The sequence below is a fragment of the Impatiens glandulifera genome, chromosome 8 (genome assembly GCF_907164915.1).
Source record: "Impatiens glandulifera chromosome 8, dImpGla2.1, whole genome shotgun sequence".
Lineage (NCBI taxonomy): Eukaryota > Viridiplantae > Streptophyta > Magnoliopsida > Ericales > Balsaminaceae > Impatiens > Impatiens glandulifera.
In genome coordinates this window covers 19,923,107-19,944,444 of record NC_061869.1, presented here as the reverse complement: position 1 = coordinate 19,944,444, position 21,338 = coordinate 19,923,107, and the positions used below count along the sequence as shown (strand labels likewise).

At 26.1% G+C, this 21,338-nt stretch overlaps 1 protein-coding gene across 1 annotated transcript; it reads right to left on the bottom strand.

Annotated features, from left to right (window-relative positions):
* Positions 1-6,127: 6,127 nt before the first annotated feature.
* On the bottom strand, positions 6,128-14,686 carry LOC124911187 (MYB-like transcription factor ETC3). The gene is made up of 3 exons (XM_047451637.1): positions 14,555-14,686; positions 12,323-12,410; positions 6,128-6,462 (listed from the first exon to the last, which is right to left on the bottom strand). The coding sequence occupies exons 1-3, from the start codon at positions 14,634-14,636 to the stop codon at positions 6,333-6,335; spliced, it is 300 nt and encodes a 99-aa protein (XP_047307593.1). The 5' UTR covers positions 14,637-14,686; the 3' UTR covers positions 6,128-6,332.
* Between the last annotated feature and the right edge of the window lie 6,652 nt (positions 14,687-21,338).

Sequence of the window (21,338 nt, the reverse complement as noted above, 5' to 3'; positions counted from 1 at the left end):
TCAATCGTTGGATCAATTAATGATTTTATTTATTTTTCAATAATACAAAATCTTTCATCTATAATCTAAATCTCGCTTCATCATCTTATCATTTCTCACTCTATAATTCCAAAAGTCCATTCCTTATTTTGTGATTGATCTTCAATTTCGTTCGATATTTTCCGTTGAAACTCGGTGATAGTTCATGTACGTTGGTCAAGTTCAATGTGTAGTGATTCTAGTACAAAATCATTACTAGATTCGTGTACCCTGGGAGACAGTCATCTGCGATAAACTTCAGCACAAACGGGAGACAATGGAACTGTTTTAAGAGAAATGTGCTAAGCACATGCCTCGAATCAACATCTCAATTTGGTGAATTTGTTCTTCATATATTTTATTTTATTTATTTGTAACATCATATATATATATATATATATATATATATATATATATATATATGTTTTCTATTTATTTAAAGACAAGAATACTAACAATCTTAAAAAAAATTTGAGAATTTTAAAAAATAGGACAACGGAAATATACTTAATCATTTAACTAGGCGTAGTTATTGTCGCCTAACAGGCTCGAACCCACTTATGGTTAGTATATACATCTTATTGCCGCTAGGCTAGAAGAGGGTATCACAAAACATTTTCTTCGTGATAAGCTATTTAAGAGCTTGCGCCATCGAATTTTTTTTGTCTTTGATTTATAAATACGAGTTGCGATGTTGCAAAAGAGATGAAGCTCATTTTGAAAAATGGAAATGATTCATCATAAGGGAAAAGACAACAAATAAAGATAAGTCTTTATTGTATATAAATATGCTGATTATTAACATATTTGATCTTATATTGTTAAAGCTTAAATTTATAAACTAATATATTTAGATATAAAAAATTTCTCTAGAAACATTAATATGTATATTCATTATACAAATGTTATATAAAAAATAAATTAGAACACAGTAATTTAATGTGTGCTAGTTTTAATTAAAGATTTGATTGGTTATTAAAATTATTAGTAATAATGAATGAAAATAAGAAAGTAACTAATATGTTAGCTTTTAATTTTTAGAAAATTAATGGTGTTAAAATTAATTATAAATTGAAACACATGGTTTCAGTTTTAAAATAATTTATTATAATATAGATACATTCTAAATTAATTAAGCATGATAATTAAAAGAATGTGATATTATGATTGATAACTAAGAAGAGATAATATATTTATTTATATAAGTATATATTATCTTATATATTATATTTTGATTATGATGTTAAGTTATAATTTTAAATGTGTATATTCGTTTATTGTTAGAGTTGAGTCAAATATGAAGAATAAATTGTCTCTAGAAAGAAGACAAAAGGTCGAAAAAGCGGTATAACAATGAAATGGCGTGTTGGCGTAGTGGTTCAATGATCGGACTCAAGGGTGCGTGGCGGAAGGCAGGTCCCCTGTTCAACCAATGAGTTCTTTTATAAAAATCTGACGTAATAAAATGACTTTAGTCATTCATATTAAAACCATTCGAATTTCTTATGTAGAAATTATGAGATGAATGGGTAGTCAATGATTTTTTGGTAGAAAATAGACTCGTTAAAATTACTTTAGTCATTGATGTTAGAACCATTACAATTTCTTGTGTTAAATTTATGAGATGAATGTGTAGTCAATGATTTCTTGGTAAAAATCAGACTTGTTAAAATGACTCTATCATTGATATTGGAGATGAATGAGGTTGTTAATGATTTTTTTATAAAAATTAGACTCCTTAAAATGACTTGAGTCATTGATGTGAACCATTTTAATTTCTTGTGTAAAAACTATGAGATTAATGGGGTCGATAATGATTTCTAATAAAAAATATGATTTATCTAAATGACATTAATCATGAATGTTGAAATAATTATAATTTCTTATGTATAAATTCTGAAATGAAGTGGATATCCTAACGATTTCTTATTTCTTATGTAGAAATTTAATTTGTAAATGATGTTGTCATTAATATTTTAAGCCATTTTAATTTCTTGATATTAAATAATTTGTTTGTGTTAGAACTTATTTTAATCATGCATGTAAAGAGACACGACTATGTTAGTCGAAATTGTCTTCGCAAGAATTGTCTTGTTGAGAACAATTTACTCATATTTGTTTTGAGAGTGCATACTCATTTTACGTCGATTATTGTTCAAAATATGACAATGTAAGTGTTTCGATTATGATATGAAATATATTTATAGATATATTTTTATTTTATTATGTTGCTAAGTGATTATTTATATATATCATGCATATTAGCTAATAATACGATGATTCATGTTCATTCATAATAAGTATGATTATATAGCAATTTGTATACATATATGAATAAAGATCTATTGTATATGCATTTTGTTTTAATAGATAATTTTGAAATTGTATTTTTTTATTGACAAATATTTTTTTATAGAAAGTTAAAAGTTATCTAATTAATTAAGAAACGAATAATTGATGACATTAATAAGTATTTATATACTTAATTAGTTTTATATTTGATTAAAGATAAATGGTCAATTCTAATGAATTGTAATAATTAATATTCTAATTAATTATTATGTATTTTATAGAGATGTTTTTGATGATATATGAAATTATATATATATATATATATATATATATATATATATATATATATATATATATTTGTTTAATAATATATGATATGTCATTTGTTTGATTATATTTTTAAACTATTCGATTGTATATTTGATATACATTGTTCAATTCATTGTAAAGACTTACTTAGTTTGATATTTTTGAAATCAAATAATTCAAAGAAAATTCTTGTTTGATTTGAGAATAATGTGGCAAACGTGCCGATATAATGGGATGCAAACATGTAACCGAAAATAAATGTTTAAGCGGCTTCGGCCAAAAATGCTTGAAACATTATGACTTTTTTGTAGAAATCATGTGACACGGTGAATATTAATTTGATTAAATATTCTAATTTCTTTTATAAAATAATGTGATAAAATAAGTATTTTAATTGATTAAAAATTATAATTTCTTATGTAGAGATTATGTGGAGAATAATTTATATAAGAATAAACATTATAATCTCTTGTATAGAAATTATGTTTTATTCAATTAAATATTTATAGTATATTTATCTTATTCATTATAAGATAAGTATAACAAAAGAAAAATTATTAAAGAATTATGTGATAATCTCTTGATTAGAAAGTCATTAATTTAATTCACACATATGTGCATGATTTAAAAAAGATACCAACGCAAATGTGGAGGCAAATATTTTCATTGATAATAACACAAAAATAAGTGTGTATATTATGATAGATAAAAGATAATTTATTATTAGATAAATATGTTCTCTAGAAAAGATAAAGTTGCATAACTTTACAAAAAGAAATAAAATAACAAGAAAATGTCTTATTTATATTTGTTGAGTTGGTGTTCAAATCGATATTTAAAATTTGAGAATTTTGAAATAAAAAACGTGTCATTTCTTTGACATTACTTTCATAAAAATTTGAAGAACCAATGTCTTCAAAATAATTTTATGAAATAGATGAAAAAGAAAGTTTATAAAGTCTTTGTATGACTTATAACAATTTTTTAATAATGATATGAAAATTTGATCATACTTTGATTAAAAGTGAATGTGACAATTATATATATCATAAAGACAATGAAAATTATTTCATTACTTGACTTTTGTACGATATAGTTATCGTTGAAAATTACGATAAAAACGATTAAATCCACTAAGGATGTGAATTGCACTGCACGAAATATCATGTTGTTATCAAATGATATATGGATATTATTAAATGAAATACTTAACGTCTACAAGTGAATATGTTTACACTTGAAAATGCGATCTACGTATGGAAATCTTTTAAGAAAAATATATTTGATGGATTAAAAGTTATAATCTATAATTTTGATTCATGTCGAAAAATAAAATATTTCTATGAAAAATATGTAATCGTTTACACGAAGGCAGAATAGTTCAAAGAAATTTTGTCTACTAATTAACCAAGTAAACAATATTTTTATATATATATAAAAAGTTTATATGGTAAGCATGTATGAATGACTATGCTTCTTATTAGAAGATGTTCTAATGTTATCTAAGAATGTATCAACAGGAATTTCTAATTATTGTGATATTAATTTGAAATTGGACAAGTTTAGAGTCAATGACAAGTCTAGACATACTCGTCTTAAACATAATGTCTTTAGACTATACTCTCTAATGGAGTTATCAAATTTAACTATGTAAGTCAAAAATAATATTGTGGATCCACTAACCAAATTATTAAATAGAGAGTTAGTTTGAAAGTATTTTACGACATTAGCCTACTATAAGTTGGTATGAAGGAAAACACAACCAATGCAGACTAGAGATCCCAAGAACTAGGTTCAACGAGACAACTTAATTGTACTGACTTTGAAAGTTATTGTTAATGATTAATCCTATAACGAAACAATATATATTTTGACGAGGATAAGCATATCGTTTTTAATGATTCTTTGTGAACAAAAAGATCGCATATGTGAGGGAGAAGTGGGGTCGTTTCAACATAATTGCACAAATCAATTTTAGACTCTCTCATAGAACCATGCGCGTGTTCCATGGCCAAAACAGACACAACCATGAGAGCTTGACATGTATCAAGGAGAATTCTATGTGAAAGTGTGTAATCATTTACACAAATGATAAATTAGTTCAAGGACATTGAGTATATTAATCGGCTAGTAAAATTATATTCTTTCATAAGAGAAGATTCAAAAGGTTACACCTACTTATCCTATGTAGAATTCAACTGTTGAACATTTCACCGAGTTAGTCTTTCAACTTTTATTAATGTGGGGGATTGTTGAAAATTTTAAACTAATTATATAAATTCCATTAATGAATAGAAATTAAAATGTGGGTAATAAAATCAAATTAAATTCACATGAAATTTATACTTGAATTAAGGGGTAACATTTGATTCAAATATATAATTTGAATTAATCAATTTAAAATGCCTTGATGATCAATTAACAAAATGTTGTTAATTTGTAGTGTAACTTACTAGAGTTTGTTATTATTATCAATTGTTATAATAATTTAATATTATTATTAACAAATTGTAAAATCATGTAACATTAGTATTGAATTGTAAATGCCTTAATTAATTATTTTGGTAAATAATTACTTCCTAATAAAGAGGAAACGTTAAGGTAAATGAAGAGGCAAGAAATGCCAACCGAGTTGAATCAATTGATGATTTTATTTAATGGTTTAACTTTTTAATAATATAAAATCTTTTATCTCTAATTTAAAACTCACTTCACCATCTTATCTTTTATCACTTTAGAATTCCAAAAGTCCTCTCCTTATTTTATGAGTGATCTTTGATTTCGTTCGACATTTTCTGTTAAAACTCGGTGATAGTTCATGTACATTGGTCAAGTTTGATATGTAGTGATTCCAGTGCAGAATCACTTTTAAATTTGTTGTACCCTAAGAGACAACCATTTGCGATAAGCTCTAACACAAATAGAAGATAATGAAACTGTTTTAACAGAAATGTGCTAGTTACATAACTCAAATCAACCTCTCAATTTGGTAATTTTGTTATTCATATATTTTATTTTATTTATTTGTAATATATATATATATTTATATATATTTAAAGCAAGAATACTAACCTCCCATCAGGTCACATCTATTTTAATTAGTCATACATTTATAAATTTATTTACTTTTTCTCATTTAAATTCAAATTTAGACATAAATTTAAATGAAAAATAACATGAATCTCAAGCTTAATTCTTAATCAGGTAGAGCTCTATTAGGTGAGACCCAATGGACATCCAAGGTCCTGACCATAATTTCTTATTCTTAATTCGAGCTATCTAGGTGTGGACAATTTAGGGCTTTTTCATTTTAGGTTATTTGGTCAAATATAATTGGCCAAAAAAATAAGATATTCGGAGTTATTTGAGATAAATTAATGAGATGTTATATTATATTTAAAATTTATAAAAATAAAATAAAAATTATTTTGATCCATAAATAAGTAATTTATTGCATGAAATAAAAGATGGTGTATTAAAACAATATATTTTTAAATCAAATAATCCTTAATTAAACACTCAACAGAATAATATGCTTAATTATTGAGATGAAATTAAATTGTTGACATAAATATATAGAACATATAATTGTCTAGGAAAAACACTCTTTCCATTATTCTTCATAAAGCAAACCAAATTAACTTAGGTGACAACAAATGTTGTGACAAAATAGATAAGCAAATAATATAATATATGAGTGCAAATGATAAGATTCAAGACTTTAGAGTAGAAGCAATGGACTCTTTTCTTTTCTCTTCAAAATATGGACTATTTTGCATCATCCAAAATCTTTCAATTTCTTCGGCGGTTCTTCCTGGAATTCGTCCCGCAATTAAGTCCCACCTAATGTTAGGTTTTACATGCTTAGTTAGTATATTTATTATATTTTCTTTCAGAGAATAAGAGATTGGATAATTGAAAATCTTAGACACACTATGATCAAATTGGTTGTAGTTTCTTATACTTTTTTTTGTTTACATTATAGTTAGATTTGTGCAAAATCTCTATAGGGTTATATTATAGTTTATATAAGCTTATTTGCTGCAATTTTTTTATTTTGTCAAAATTCAAATTAAGTCATTTTTGTTAGAAAATGTTCATCAGCAAATTTAATGTAATTTGATATAAAGCTTTATCAAATTATAATTTTTTCATCTAAGAACAATTCATCTAGTTCAATTATATTTTTCATATTAAATGAAAACAAAATCATTCACTTTTTACTTTGATAATTTAATCTTTTCTTTCAAAATTATAGTTTATTTCATAAAAAAACATAATTTATTGACGTATATTCTTTTTCAATTAGGGCGTGATTGGTAATCATGAAATTGACATTGGAATTGGAATTGGAGAGTCCAATTTCAATTCCAATTCTTAAGTTGGTAAACCCTTTAATACTAAAAATTAGAATTGGAATTAAAATTAGAATTCTAATAAAATTCAATAGTGTAATTTTATAATTCTCAATTCTATTATATTTTAGGTCGGAATTGTAATTCTAATTTTTTTAATGTTTTTTCAAACAAAATAACTTATTATTTTATTATTTAAAACACGATTAAATTTAGTAAGTTAACCTTTTGAAAAAATATATATATTAATTTAAGAAGTAAAATGTTAAACCGATATTTTGTTTTTGAATTTGGAAAGTTAAAATTTCGAACTTATTTGTTTTTAATATATGAAGTTAAAATGTTGAACCGATGTTTTTTTTAATAAAAATTGAAACTTTAAAATGTTTTTTTTTACCCTTAAGCTATCATAATTGGTTGTGTTAAACTAATATTTTAATAAAATAGATAATATATATAACAATATTTGCATTATATTTTTTTACAAACATATGACTTGAATTGAGATTAAATTATAATTTTATAGTTTTTTCAATAATAAGAATTGAATTATAATTCAATGTCAATTTTTATGAAATTGGAATTAGAGTTTCAGTTCCACTAATCCAAATGTAACCTTAAAAGTATTTAGAAATCAAATATTTCGTGGATTACTGGAAAAAATATTTAAACTAAAACCATGTTTGAATTAAAATGATTTATTATATAAATAAATAAGAAACAAAAAATAATGGTGTTTACATCTTGTAACTATATCTGTATTTCATTTTGTTGTTTAAATTTATTTGATTTTCCTATTTTTGGTAGTATTTGATTGGTGGTACAAAGAGGTATAACATTATTGATTATTGGTATAGTATAAATTATATCAATAGTTCTTTAATATGGTGATTGTTATATTTTTATTATTGGTTACATATATACTCCGAGAATGACTTTCAAAATAGATATTTGAAAGACTTTTGATTTGGTTAGATGGGAAACCGTTCAAGATTTTATGGTGGTTTCTGGTTTTTCGATGATTTATATAGAATGGATCTTGCAATGCATTTCTACCTCTCATTTTGTAGTTAGCGTTAATGAGATTCATGGAGGCTACTTCAAGGGTGAAAGCGGTGAGAGGCAGGGAGAACCCCTTTTTTCGTACATTTTCGTCGTAATCATGGAGGTCTTTGAGAGCATCTTTATGATGTTTCGAAAGAGCCGTCCATACAGCTATCATTCTTTCTGTGAGGAGGAAGAGATTACCACTTATGCTTTGCCGACGACCTATTCATTCTAGCACACGCGGACGTCGAATCCATAAAACCGGATGCACTAATCTTCTTTTTCTAATGTTATAGGTCTTAATATTAACGAAGATAAAAGTTTGGCATTCTATGACGGAGTGAAGGCGGAAATATATGGTATCATGGGTATTGCGGAGGGCATCTTTCTGGTGTGGTATTTAGGGATCCCGTCGAAGTAGATTCAAATCATACATTGCCGATCATTGATTGAAAAGGTTAAAGACGTTATCTTGGGATAGGCATCAAAGAAACTCTCATATGTCGGTCGAGTAAAGTTGGTTAGGTGCATGGTTATGGATATTATCGGGTATTGGGCGTAGTAGTTAGTTCTTTCAAAAAAGGTGATGAAGGAGTTAGATTCTTTGATGCGAGACTTTATTTGGGGCAACCGAGGGAAGGGGTAAAAAAGTGAAGTGGACATGTCTATGTAAACTGAAGGAGGAAGGCAGAGCTAGGTTGAAAAGTTGTTGAATGGAACAAGGCACTCATATTTAAGTATCTTTGGGAAATTGAGCGAAAACAAGATTCACTTTGGGTAAGATGGATTCACTCTTTATGAAACGGGAAGCGAGTGTTTGGACGAGCAAATTTAAGGAAGGAATGGGCTGGTCGTTAAATAAAATATTGAAACTCAAAGGCAGCACTACTTTGTTATTCGACATCCGGTTGGGGGATGGTCGGGGCACGCTGTTTTAGAATGACTCGTGGTTCGAAAACCAACCAATCATACTCAAGGAGGAATTCTGAAACATTCGTATTAGAAGAGGCTACATGGCTGCCACGGTTAAGGAAATCAAAGACGGGAATTGGAAATCACTTCCAAGATGTATATCGGAGGGGAGACGAGTACTTGAACACCTTAATACTATCCAGTTTCAAGATAGAATTGACTTGCACTTATGGACAGCCAAGGAGGAAGGAAGACTAAAATCTAACGATGTGTGGAATGTAATCCGAGAGAGGGGGTGGTTATTGAGTGGGCTCCATTGGTTTGTTCGTCAAAGATCATTTCAAGGCAGTAGTTCGTTCTTTGTCTTGCATTTCGGGGAAGGTTGAACACAAGGGACTGGGTAAAGAGGTATATGGAGATTTCAGATACGAGCTGCCTTTTGTGTGAGGGAAACGAGAAGTCAATTGATCATCTTCTTGGTGGTTGCTCGTTTATGGCACGATTTGGAGGAGGTTTGCTATAGCCATGGGTATGTCTTCATTTCCGAGATAGTGGGAGGAGGTAAAGGTGTCTTCCCTAACTAAAGCCAAAAGTAAAAAAATTTCCAGCAAGTGTTTTTAGGTACGGGTTTAAGTCGGTTGTCTACCATACGCGGGGTGAAAGGAATGCAATAGTCTGCGGCGCGGGAGAGTTCGTAGAAGTGCAGAAAAAGTATGGAGAGATGTTATGTTTGATTGTAGGGCTCTAATTCACATGAAGAGGCGAGTTCCCAAGGACGAAAGAAATTGCAATATTTGCGATAAATGGGGATATAATATTTCGAAGTCACAAACCTAAATGATTTTAAAGCGAGATAGATAAATTTGTTTAATTCTTTGTAATATGTCATTAGACTTGTATTTTTTTGAATATTTTTTCTTATCATTCTACGTTGTTAAAATGATAAAACGGATTTGAGATTTTTTTAATAAATTGAACTAAGAAGTTTTTCTCAAAAAAAATCATATCCTATATAAATTTTACCTCATATTTTGTATAAAATAATAAATAACCTCACTACACTATTAATATATTATAGATTTGAAAACTTACAAGTTAAAAAGAAATTAGGAAAAATAGTTTAAAAAATATTAATTAAAATTAATTTTAAAATTGCATTAATTATTAAAAAATAATACAAATATTTAAAATTAACTTTCTTAAATTTTAAAGTTAGAACAAATATATTTAATACTTTTATACAAAGTTTATAGGAAAAACAATCTAAATATATAAACAAAATTGATACCTATGAATTTATGGCACCTAATTATGTAAATATTATTCATGCATCTACCTATTAAAATGGTGGTTACAAAGTTCAAATCATATCCCTTATAATAAATTAATTAAAAACAATTTATTTATTAATGTAAAAAGTTAGCCTAACATTCACTTTCATGACTTTTACTTTCATTCTAAAATATTAACTAAAAAAAATTATTTTAAAAAATTAATTTTTTTAGTATAAAAATTAGCATGACATTCTACCCTTTATGACTTCCACTCTCATTTAAATTGTTTTAAATAATAATTAAACTATTATTTTTTATTTATTAAAAATCATTTTAGTGCAATATTTTTTTAAATAGTTATTGAAATATTATTTATATTTAATATTTAAATTTTATAAATAAAGAACAATGTAGGGGATGCAAAATAACATATAATATTATCACAAAAAATTGTAACTACTTCACAAAACGAATAAATATTCAACTCATTATAAAATATTGAAGAATGTGTAGAAAGAACTTATAAATTATAAGCGAAAGGGAAACAAATAAAATAGGGTTTATAAACACTGGGCTAGGGCAGGTCCACCCAAGGGCAGCCCAAAATCTTGAATTCAAATCCACTAAAATTCTTACTAAAAACTAATTTTAGATCCAACAAATTACTTTATTTATTTATATATTTATAAAATTTAAAAACAAACTATTATTTATATATATTTAAATCATTATATATTATGAGTGTGGAATCATTGTTTCATTTTTTTTACTAGAGTAGCCCAAAGATTCTTTGAGGGCCATACTAGGTTTATATGACCTTAGTATTGACTATTTTAGTTCACTTAAATGTTGAGGATATGTTGTTTTCTTTTTATACTTTTATGTTTTTTTTTTTAAATATGAAAACTAACCTATTTATATTTATGACTTCTCATTTTTTTTTAATTAAAGGAGAACTAACATGGCAACCCATAACTATGTTCCTTACTTAAATTCAGAACGCTTTCAAATGGAACGGAACCGTAACATTTTTTAGGGACAACGGGCACTTTCAGATGGAACTGAACCTGAACCTGAACCGTGACATTTTTGGGACAACGGATTAAACATGTAGCCCGCAAACACACTTAATCATTTAATCAGGCGTAGAATTTGTCGCCTAACGGGCTCGAACCCACGATCTTAGGATAAATATCCACCTCTTATTGTCGCTAGGCTAAAAGAGAGGATAAAAAATGAGACAACGGATTAAGTATGTCTTCTCATTTTTATTTAGAGTTTCGAAAGTATGAAATAAATCTGTGACTTTTTGATATTTTAAGTAACTCTTTCTATCATGCCACTAGTGTGATGGTTTATAATTGTATTAGTTTTGTGAGCTTATTTCTCATTCATTATTGTGGTTATAATTTTTGAGGATTTTTTTTATTCTTTTATTTTTCAGGATTTTAAGATGTAATTGGATTAACTAAAAAAAATTAGTTATAATTTTTTTTTTCTCTTATAAGCAATTTAAGGGTAACTTGGATAAATGAAAATGAGTCTCATTTTTTGAAAATTAAAATAATAATAATGTATGGGTAATTTAATATTTTTATTAATGATTTGATTGTAAAGTGTTTGATAATGTTATTTTAAAAAAATCAAATAAGCTAGTCTAAAGATTTTTTGAGAAAAGAAAAAAGTCTTATCATCAAAGTAGGGATGATATCAAACACCCAACTATCCCACCTGGAATAATTAAATAAAATTCAAAATTTCCTTTATTTAAAAAATATTTTTTTTTGAATTTAATTATTAAAATATATTTTATACTTGATATTTTAATTTATAAAATAAAATTATTCTAAAAATATAATGAATTCGTTAGAAATTCGTAAAATATAATTATTCTAAAATTATTCTAAAAATATTTTATACTTGATTAATAAAAATATAAAAATCATATATAATATAATAAATTCGGTACAAATTTATCCTTTGATTTCAAATGTATTCTCCTATCAAATTACCCAAAAAAATATTATAAGATTGTTTGATTTTTTTATTAAAATTTTAATTTTACAAATTTATCATATTATAAGAAAAATATAAAAAAACAAATTTACTAATTACCTGTCTCCGACGAGTCTATACATTCTTTTGATGAGATCTTCTTCTTGATCATTCATCTGAATGAACTCCCACTCCATGCTGCTTACTTCTGCATAAAATAATTAGTTAAATAAATGATTTTAGAAGATAATTAATTAAACATAAACAAATATATATTTGAAAACCGTTACCGTTGTTAGGTAAGTTTCAGTAACGGTTTTCGAAATCCGTTACTGATACTCGAGAAGTATCAGTAACGCTAATTTCTGTAACGAATGATAACGATTTTATTTGTTACAGAAAGTTATTAGTAACGACTTTTGAAGTTTTTCGTAACGGTTTTTGTCGTTAGTGATACCTTTTTTTCTACTATAGTGAAGTGTATGTACCTAACTTAAATAAAAAATCAAACATTATAAGCTATATATATAAAAAATTATTTTGGGGCTTAATGATTTATTAATTAAAATATATTTTATTTTATTTTTAAAATATATATATTTGATCAATCATATAGAAATAAATTAAAATTTATAACTGTTAATACAGTAAAAGGTTGTTTCATGTGACTCTTGTCGGATGGTATCACATAAAGTTAAGTTATGACATTACATGTCCCGATTTAAAGAACTAGATGATAAATTGGAATAATTTTAAAGTTGAGGTGGTTAAAAAAAATAAAAAATGATATTTTTTCTAGTTTAAAAAAAAAAAAATCAATTAATTTCAATAATGAGTCTCTCTTTCTCATAAAAATAACCCACATTGATCAGATTATTTCATTTATAATTTATTGTTCAATAGTTTTGAATGGTTTGATATAAGAAAAAAAAGAATTATATATATATATATATATATATATATTTTTATGTATAAATATGATCTTTTGTTACCATAACGAAGATATTGTGAGAATATTTTGGAGGCTATTTAATAGTTTTGGACAAGATTAATGCTCACACATTTAAAACTTATTTAAATATGCAATCGAAAATTCTAGAACGTCGGATTCTATGATTTTAAGAGTATCGCTTCCGCCATAGTTATGTATATATTACTTTGGCTTTCAGGGGACGGAATGTTACGAACTTATCGCATATTGACTTTTATGATATAATTTTTATTATACCCTACTCAATAGTAATTTTTGTATGAGTGAATGTAATCAAATTTTATCTTACGATCAATTTATGTCATTTTTTTATATTGTTACCACCATTTTTGCAATAAGTTCTAATATTCTTCATGTCTATCCTGATTGTTTTTTCAAGACCACACACTGGTAGTGATAATAATCATCCTCCTCGAATGAATTTTGTTTGGTTAAATTTTTATATTTTTAAAATGTCAATCACATATATAATGAAAATGACAAATCAACAAGAATCTAAAACATAACAATACAAGTGAACAAACTAGAGAATTCTTCTTATACTTGAAAACAAAAACATAAAAAAAAAAAAAAAGGAAATGGAGAATGGACTCAACCACAAGACAAGACCCTAAGATTCCGTGTGAAGGCAAAATAATTTATCAATAATTCAAATGACAAGATTGGTTATTAAAATATGAAGATTACGTTTTTTATTTTATTAAAAACGTTTTAAATTAAAATAAATATTAGGATAATATGAAATTATGTTAACTTCCTCTTTCTAAACAAAACAAAATAATAATAATTTATCAAAGATTACCATGCATATAAGTAACCCATCCCAGTGATTCAACTAATTCAATATTTGATAGTTAAAAATGAGAGAGTTTGACCGTTTACTCACTCCAATTTATCATTCTTAATTATTTGTTCAAAATTTTTAAAAAAAAAATATGAGTAACTAAAATCCTAAAAAACACATTCAAAACATAACAATGAAAAATAAGAGAAAATATTTGTTTATTAACACAAACTACTATAATAATTTATTAAATAATCACGATTTATTCATACAAACTAAATCAAACTAGCTTCAAATCTCCCAACTTCAGCCCCAAATACTTGTTTATTTTTAATATTTCATGATTAATCTATTTAAGAAAATAAAAAGGTATATTTTATACATTAATACATTCCCAAATCCAAATCCAAAGCATAATTAGCTAGCTAGTTAAAACATGTTTAATTTTTTATTACTAATAATTGATTTTATGGTTAGGATCCATTATAATCTAAGATCTTCTCATTCTATTAAATTGATTATAAGTTGGATGAATTGAATTATATTAGAAAATGAAAAGAAGGGTATAAATTAGAACCTTCAAAGATGATGGCAGATTTCTCCTTTGGTTGCTTGGTGGGGAGTCTATTCATGGAGTCTGGATCTTGTTCTTCTTCCATGGTTATTACCTTAAAGAGAGAGAGAGAGAAATGGTTTATTTTAATGGAAAGACAGGTAGTTGTAGACAAAACTTTGTTATCAGTACAATTTGACTTGTAGTTGACGTTGCTTCCCCTTCTGACCATGTAGGCCTCCCTTTGTTTGAGTGGGCCAAATACTTGATTACATCTCTATTTATTCATATACATTTAGGGGAAAAAAAAGTAGATCAACAAAATCTACTTTATACAATAGAGTTATTGATGATTTTCTGTTTAGTTTGTTTTTAAATGTTGGTACAATTATAGTATAAAGGGATAGTTGTAACCAAAAAGCATAACAAGTGTAAAGAGAAATCAAATAAACAAATACATAAAAATGAAAGAATGTGAAGATCCTCCAAAAGGGTAATGGAGAATCCGATTGAATTTGTCCGTTTCTCATATCGAACCTCATATAATATCAAACAATAACACAATGAAGGATTCACAAAAAGCGTTTCGAAAGATTGAAGATTTTTTTTAATTAGAATGTTGGGTTCTGTTTTTCTTTCAGAGTGCGATTAATCTCCGCAGGTTAAGCACATAGCCCGCAAATTTACTAAACCAATTTAACCAGATGAGCGAAACTTGTCGTCTGACGGGCTCGAACCCAAAAACTCAGAGAGGTTGAGGACTTAGGGTATTCACCTTTTTTTGCCGTTAGGCTAGAAGATGGGATATGTTGGTTGGGGATTTTATAATTTCTCTCCGGCCAAATTATCCACCAGAAAATAATAAGAATATATAGCCTCATTGTCTTAAACTCTCAAATCTAGCTGTCTCAATTCGTGTTTCTCAACACGCACCTATGATTTCCGACATAACCTAATGGATACTAGTAATTCTGCAAAGAAAACTACAAATATTAGCGGCACCTTTAGGCCTTGTTGGGTTTTAGGTTATTCAAATAACTCAAAAAAATCAAACATCACTTCACTCCCCCTCTCATCCACCAAATTAATAATTTATTAACTAAAATACTAAAATACCTTATATTTTAAATTATTATTTTTTATTTTATTTATATTCATCAATACCTTTTAGATTTTTTTCATAAAAAAACATCATCACCTCCTCAGAATCATTACCAATCATCATTTTCTTCTCTAGATTATTTAAATAACCTCTACCGAACAAGGTCTTATAATGAAAAAGATGAGGTGTAGTCTCCATATTTTTGAGCCACAACAACATCGACTAACCAAGATTTCAGTTTATCTAAAAAAAAATTAGAAATAAAAATGATAAAATCTTTTTAACTAATTTAATTAAGACAAATTATATAATGATAAATCAATATTTTTACTAAAAATGGTGCAATAGCAAATTAAATTTCCAGTTTTATGTATTTTTTTTATTGACTGCAATTAAAAATTTCAGAATTTTTTAACTTATGAAGGGAAAGGAAATGATAAAATTTTTATAGCACATACAAACGATTTCAAAGTCAAATTTTGTGAAAATCTCGTACTCAATAAGCACATATAATAAGAAAGTCGCATATAATAAATAAAAGAGATCAAATAAACCTATAAAAAAAGTTTGGAATAAAAATTGTTTGTGGAAACAAAATGAGAAATTAAAAAACTTTTCTAGACATAATAGTTCGACTTTTTTTGTGATTGATTAAAATTTGTAATAGTATATACAATATTGTAATTCAATTACTTGTTTGTGATTCATTAGAAAATAGTAAATATAATGATTATAGATAAATGGAGTGAAATTTACTCATCATAAATGATAACTTCTTAAACTTTTATTAGTCATTTTTTCAATTTATTTTTATTTGTGACTAACTTTTTTAAAATTCTAAATTAAATTATAATTTCATATATATATATATATATAATCAAATTATGGGCAAAGTATATTTATATAATTTAAAATAAATAGTTCATAATTTGTAAAAAAGTTATAATGTTAGAAAAAATAATTATAAGAAAAACTAAAAAAAATAAATTGAAAAAACTAACTTTAAATTATATATATGATTTAAAATAAATTATTATGCAAATTATATATATATATATATATATATATATATATATATATATATTTGAGTATATATATTTATATATTTAAAAATAGATTATTTATAAATTTAAAAATTAATAAAAATAAAATTGAAAAAAATGACATCTTCCTAATGATGGTTATTTATTTATTTATTTTTTTAGATTAAACAAATTAATCTTAAAATAAATTATGAACAAATATATATATATATATATATATATATATATATATATATATATATATATATATTTTAAAATAAAGAGTTCATAAATTGCACACAAAATTAATTTTTAATTTTGAAAAATTATTATAATTAATTTAGTTTTATTTAAAACTGACATTAAATTAAATAAATTATGTGTAAACTATATATATGGGATTTAATATATATTGTTAATTCAAATTATGTAATATGAATATATTTTATTATATATATATATTTATAAAAAATTATTTGTAATTTCAAAAATGTTAATTATAAATAATAATTAAAAAAATACACATTTTGTTAAGGAAGTTTGGGTGATAAAAAGATAAAAAGTTTAAGATTTGTTTTTTTACTAATAAAATTTTTAATCATCAACTGAATAAAATTATTTTTTTATTTATAATTTTGGCCTAAAAAAATCTAAATCCCTAAAAATGCACAACTATATAATCATTTAGACATAATAATGATTATAATATATATATATATATATATATATATATATATATATATATATATATATATATATATATATATATATATATATATATATATATATATATATATATATATATATATATATATATATATAATAGATATTTTTTTATATTTCTAAAAGAAAAAGATTAGATTAAACCAACACCACATTGCACTTATGTCCGTGAATAGTTGTCTGTATTCAAAGTTGAAATGATATTTTATCAAGCTTACAAATGATTCTACTTGATATTTTTAATTTTTTTTTCTTTTTATTTCTCTTATTGTATCCCATTTATTTATTAAGACTAGTTTGAGGAAGTGGTTAATAGAGTTTTGATTGATTTTTTTTCCTAAAAAAATCCTTGTTTAATTAAAACTAAAATAAATTGGGTTTTAAAACCTTTTTGAATCAAATTATCCTTCGTCTCTATATTTTTATTTAATAAATAATTTATATTAAAAAAAAAAAAAAAATTTAGTATTTAAATTGATAAAATAATTAATATAATGATTTAATTTTGAAATACAAATTTAATTTTATCTCAATAAACAAAGATCAAAACCTTTATTCTACAACTTGGGTCTGATTCGGATTTGGGTTTTGAAAAAACCTAGAAAAGGAAAAAAGTAATGATTCATGATGATTTTGAGGAGGTAATTATTATTTTTGGTAAAAAAACTTAAAGGGTATTGATATATATGAATGAAAAAATAATAATAATTTAAAATAAATGTATTTTAGTATTTTTGAAGGAATGAGTAATTTGATTGTTGAGAAATGATTAATTGAAAAATTAATTTTAAATAATTTTTTTTAAAATTCAAAGAAAACAATGCTTTGTTTTTTACTTTTTATTATAATTTGGGGTCTTAGGATTTGTTTGATGTTGGTGTTACAGAAGAGTTTTTATTAAAATTTTGAAAAAAAATTTGTTTAATGAAAAATTAAGTTATTTTAATTTTTTAAATAGTTGAAATATTATAATATTATTTTGTAATTATATTTAAAAAAAATAAAATAGGTGTATTTTGATATTTTAATTAATAAATTAAATAACTAAATTTTTAAAAAATAATTAAAATGTGATATATAAACTTTAAATAATAAAAACATTATCAATCCAACTATTTATTTTTTATATTTTTAAGCCATCATGAATCTTCCATATGAGGCTAGGCCATTGCCTCTTTCCATGAAGGTACAAATTAAATCCTTTCACCAACACATCTTTTTAGATAACTCTCCATCACATAATTGCCTTGTTGAAAAAGTTGTCTGCTATATCAAAACTTTCCTTTTTCTCATTTTCTTCTCTTTTTATATGAAAACATGGTTAAAAAACAAATGAATGAAATTGATCTATTTTATCTTGTCTAAATTAAATTGATCCAATTGGAAATATTATATTAATTAATGGATTTGATTGGATTGAGTTTGAATAATTTAATATATATATATATATATATATTTAATTACTGTTTAATAGGTTTATCTTACTTTTTTTTTTATAAATAACATATACCACTTAATTTAAAAAGAAAAAAAAATAAAGTTTTAATAAATTATTTGATAATGATGCAGTCAATGATTCTATTTAATAGTTTTATTTTTTTTTTTAAGTAATCCCTAATATATTTTTATTTCAAACTTTTAGTTGACTTAAAAAAGTTTTGAAATAGAAATACGATTGTTAAAAAAAAAAAAAAAATAGTCATGTCATAGGAATATAAATTAACTGAGTTGGTAGGTTCGTTCAAACTCGTCCGTTAAGTCTTAACGAACCGAACTCAGATTTATTTAAAAATTTAACGAGTTAAATTTGAGTTTTTAGATATTCGGTTCACGGATATGTTTATTTAGAGGCTCGTTTATGAATTAATTTAAATATAACTGATAAATCATTATATTAAATTATATTTTTATATAGGTGGATATATAGTATAATAATTAATTTAAAATCAATATTATATTAATCGGACACTAAATTATTTATTAAAAATATAGGAACAATACAAAGTAAATATAAATATATATAAACAAATAACTGGATTTCGACAAGTGTTTCGGATTATTTAATTGGTTTTGTGGAGGATTGAATCTTTATTTTCTGAGAAGAGGTTGCTTGTAAGGAGACCTTCCTGGAGACGAGAATGAGTGTTAATTTTCTTTTGGCTCAGAAAGGAGGTAAAATCATCGAAAACTCCTAAGAAAGTAATCATTATTGCGATATTTAGTGTTAATGTGAGTTATGAGAAACCTCCGTAGAAGACTCTGAAAGCTAGAGGGGAGAAGGTGCAACCTATTCTTCGTTTGGCAAAAATTTAGTACTATTTTATTAAGAAACCTAAAAAATGGAAGGTTCAAGAATTAAGCTAGACAAACTCTAATTTTGATTATAAAATAACAAATAAACGATTCTTTTGAGTTTTTGAATGGTATCAATCAAACAACAAGTACAAACAAAGATTACAATTAACGTTCCCAATCTTTGTTGTTATTTCCATATTCGCCTTGTTGGCCATGTTGATTTCTTTCACGTCTCCTTCTTCGCTCATATTTCAATAAATGTGATTGAATTGTAGCAGATTATTTTATGGTATCAGAGCCTATCAGAAGAACATGTCGTCGACAAAATAAATTAAAGATGTGACAACAATGAAGATCGAAAGAGAAGGGAACATGACACTCTCCTATATGTTACTCATGAAGAGTAACTACTCGGTGTGGGCGTTGAAAATACGAATGGACTTATAAGAACAAGGTGTGAGAAGTCGTGATGCTCAACGAGGTCGACGAACGAAAAGATAGAATGACTCTCTCCGCCATCTATCAAGCGCTCTCTGAGGACGTCCTTCTCATGGTGGTCGAGAAGTATTCCGCCAAGAAAGCGTGGGAGACGATATGAAGATGCATGTTGTAGTGGAAAGAGTCAAGGAGAAAAAAGTGTAAACCTTGAAGACACACTTCGAGGCGATTCACATGAAGAACAGGGAGTCGGTGGATGATTTCTCCATGAAATTGACATCCATTGTGACTAGTATCCGCTCGTTAGAAGAGAAGGTGGAGGAGATCACCGTCATCAAGAAGTTCTTTAGAGTCGTACCACAAAAATACATGCATATCGTTACCGCGATCGAGCAATTTGGTGACCTCAAGTTTATGACTGTCGAGGAGATCGTCGGTCGTCTAAAAGTCTATGAGGAGAGACTTCGCGGCTATGAATACCAAGAGGAGGAGAAGCACCTACTGCTCATGCATGGTGAATGGGTGTCACAAATGAAGAAAAACAGAGAAGCCAATTTTTCTTCCGGATCGTCGAGTCGTAGTGACAACCGTGGAGATAAACAAGGTCCTGACAAAGAAAGAGGACAAGGCCGAGGGCGAGGTCGTAGAGAAATCCCACCTCGACAAGAAGACACCAATTCCCGTAAATACAAGAGCAGAATGACGTGATACACTTGTAAAAAGTAAGGGTACTACGCGATCAAGTGCCCTAACAACATTCGACGAGAAGGCAAACCTCACTAGATTGATTCCATGATGAGGAGCCAACATTAATTTTTGCTAAGGGAGTAACGAATACTTTGCCCGAAGACGAGGAGAAAACCCTTGAAGAGTTCGTGCAAGAACTGTCCAAGGAGGAACTAGAGGTGGTGTTTCTCAATGAAGAGAAAGTCACGACGTACCTCCTTGCAAGTGGTGATGAGTATAATTACACCAACGTGTGGTACCTTGAAAATGGAGAAATAAATCATACGACGACCATCGAGAGAATTTCAATGAGCTCGACGAGAAAATAACCAGAAATGTGAAGTTCGGAGACGGCTCAATCGTCGAGATCAAGGGCTGATGATCCATCTTGTTTGAATGCAAGAACGGTGATAAACGTATAATGAACGAGGTATATTACATTCCAAAATTGAAAAGGAATATTATGAGTCTCGACCAGATGACCAAAAAAGGCAATAAGATC

What these genes read in the sequence shown, in the direction of transcription:
- LOC124911187 (XM_047451637.1), bottom strand. Translation starts at nt 14,636, where the DNA reads ATGGAAGAAGAACAAGATCCAGACTCCATGAATAGACTCCCCACCAAG. An exon ending in ATCTGCCATCATCTTTGAAG is followed by an intron (nt 12,411 to 14,554) that starts GTTCTAATTTAT and finishes TATTTTATGCAG; the next exon opens with AAGTAAGCAGCATGGAGTGG. An exon ending in TATAGACTCGTCGGAGACAG is followed by an intron (nt 6,463 to 12,322) that starts GTAATTAGTAAA and finishes ACCTAACATTAG; the next exon opens with GTGGGACTTAATTGCGGGAC.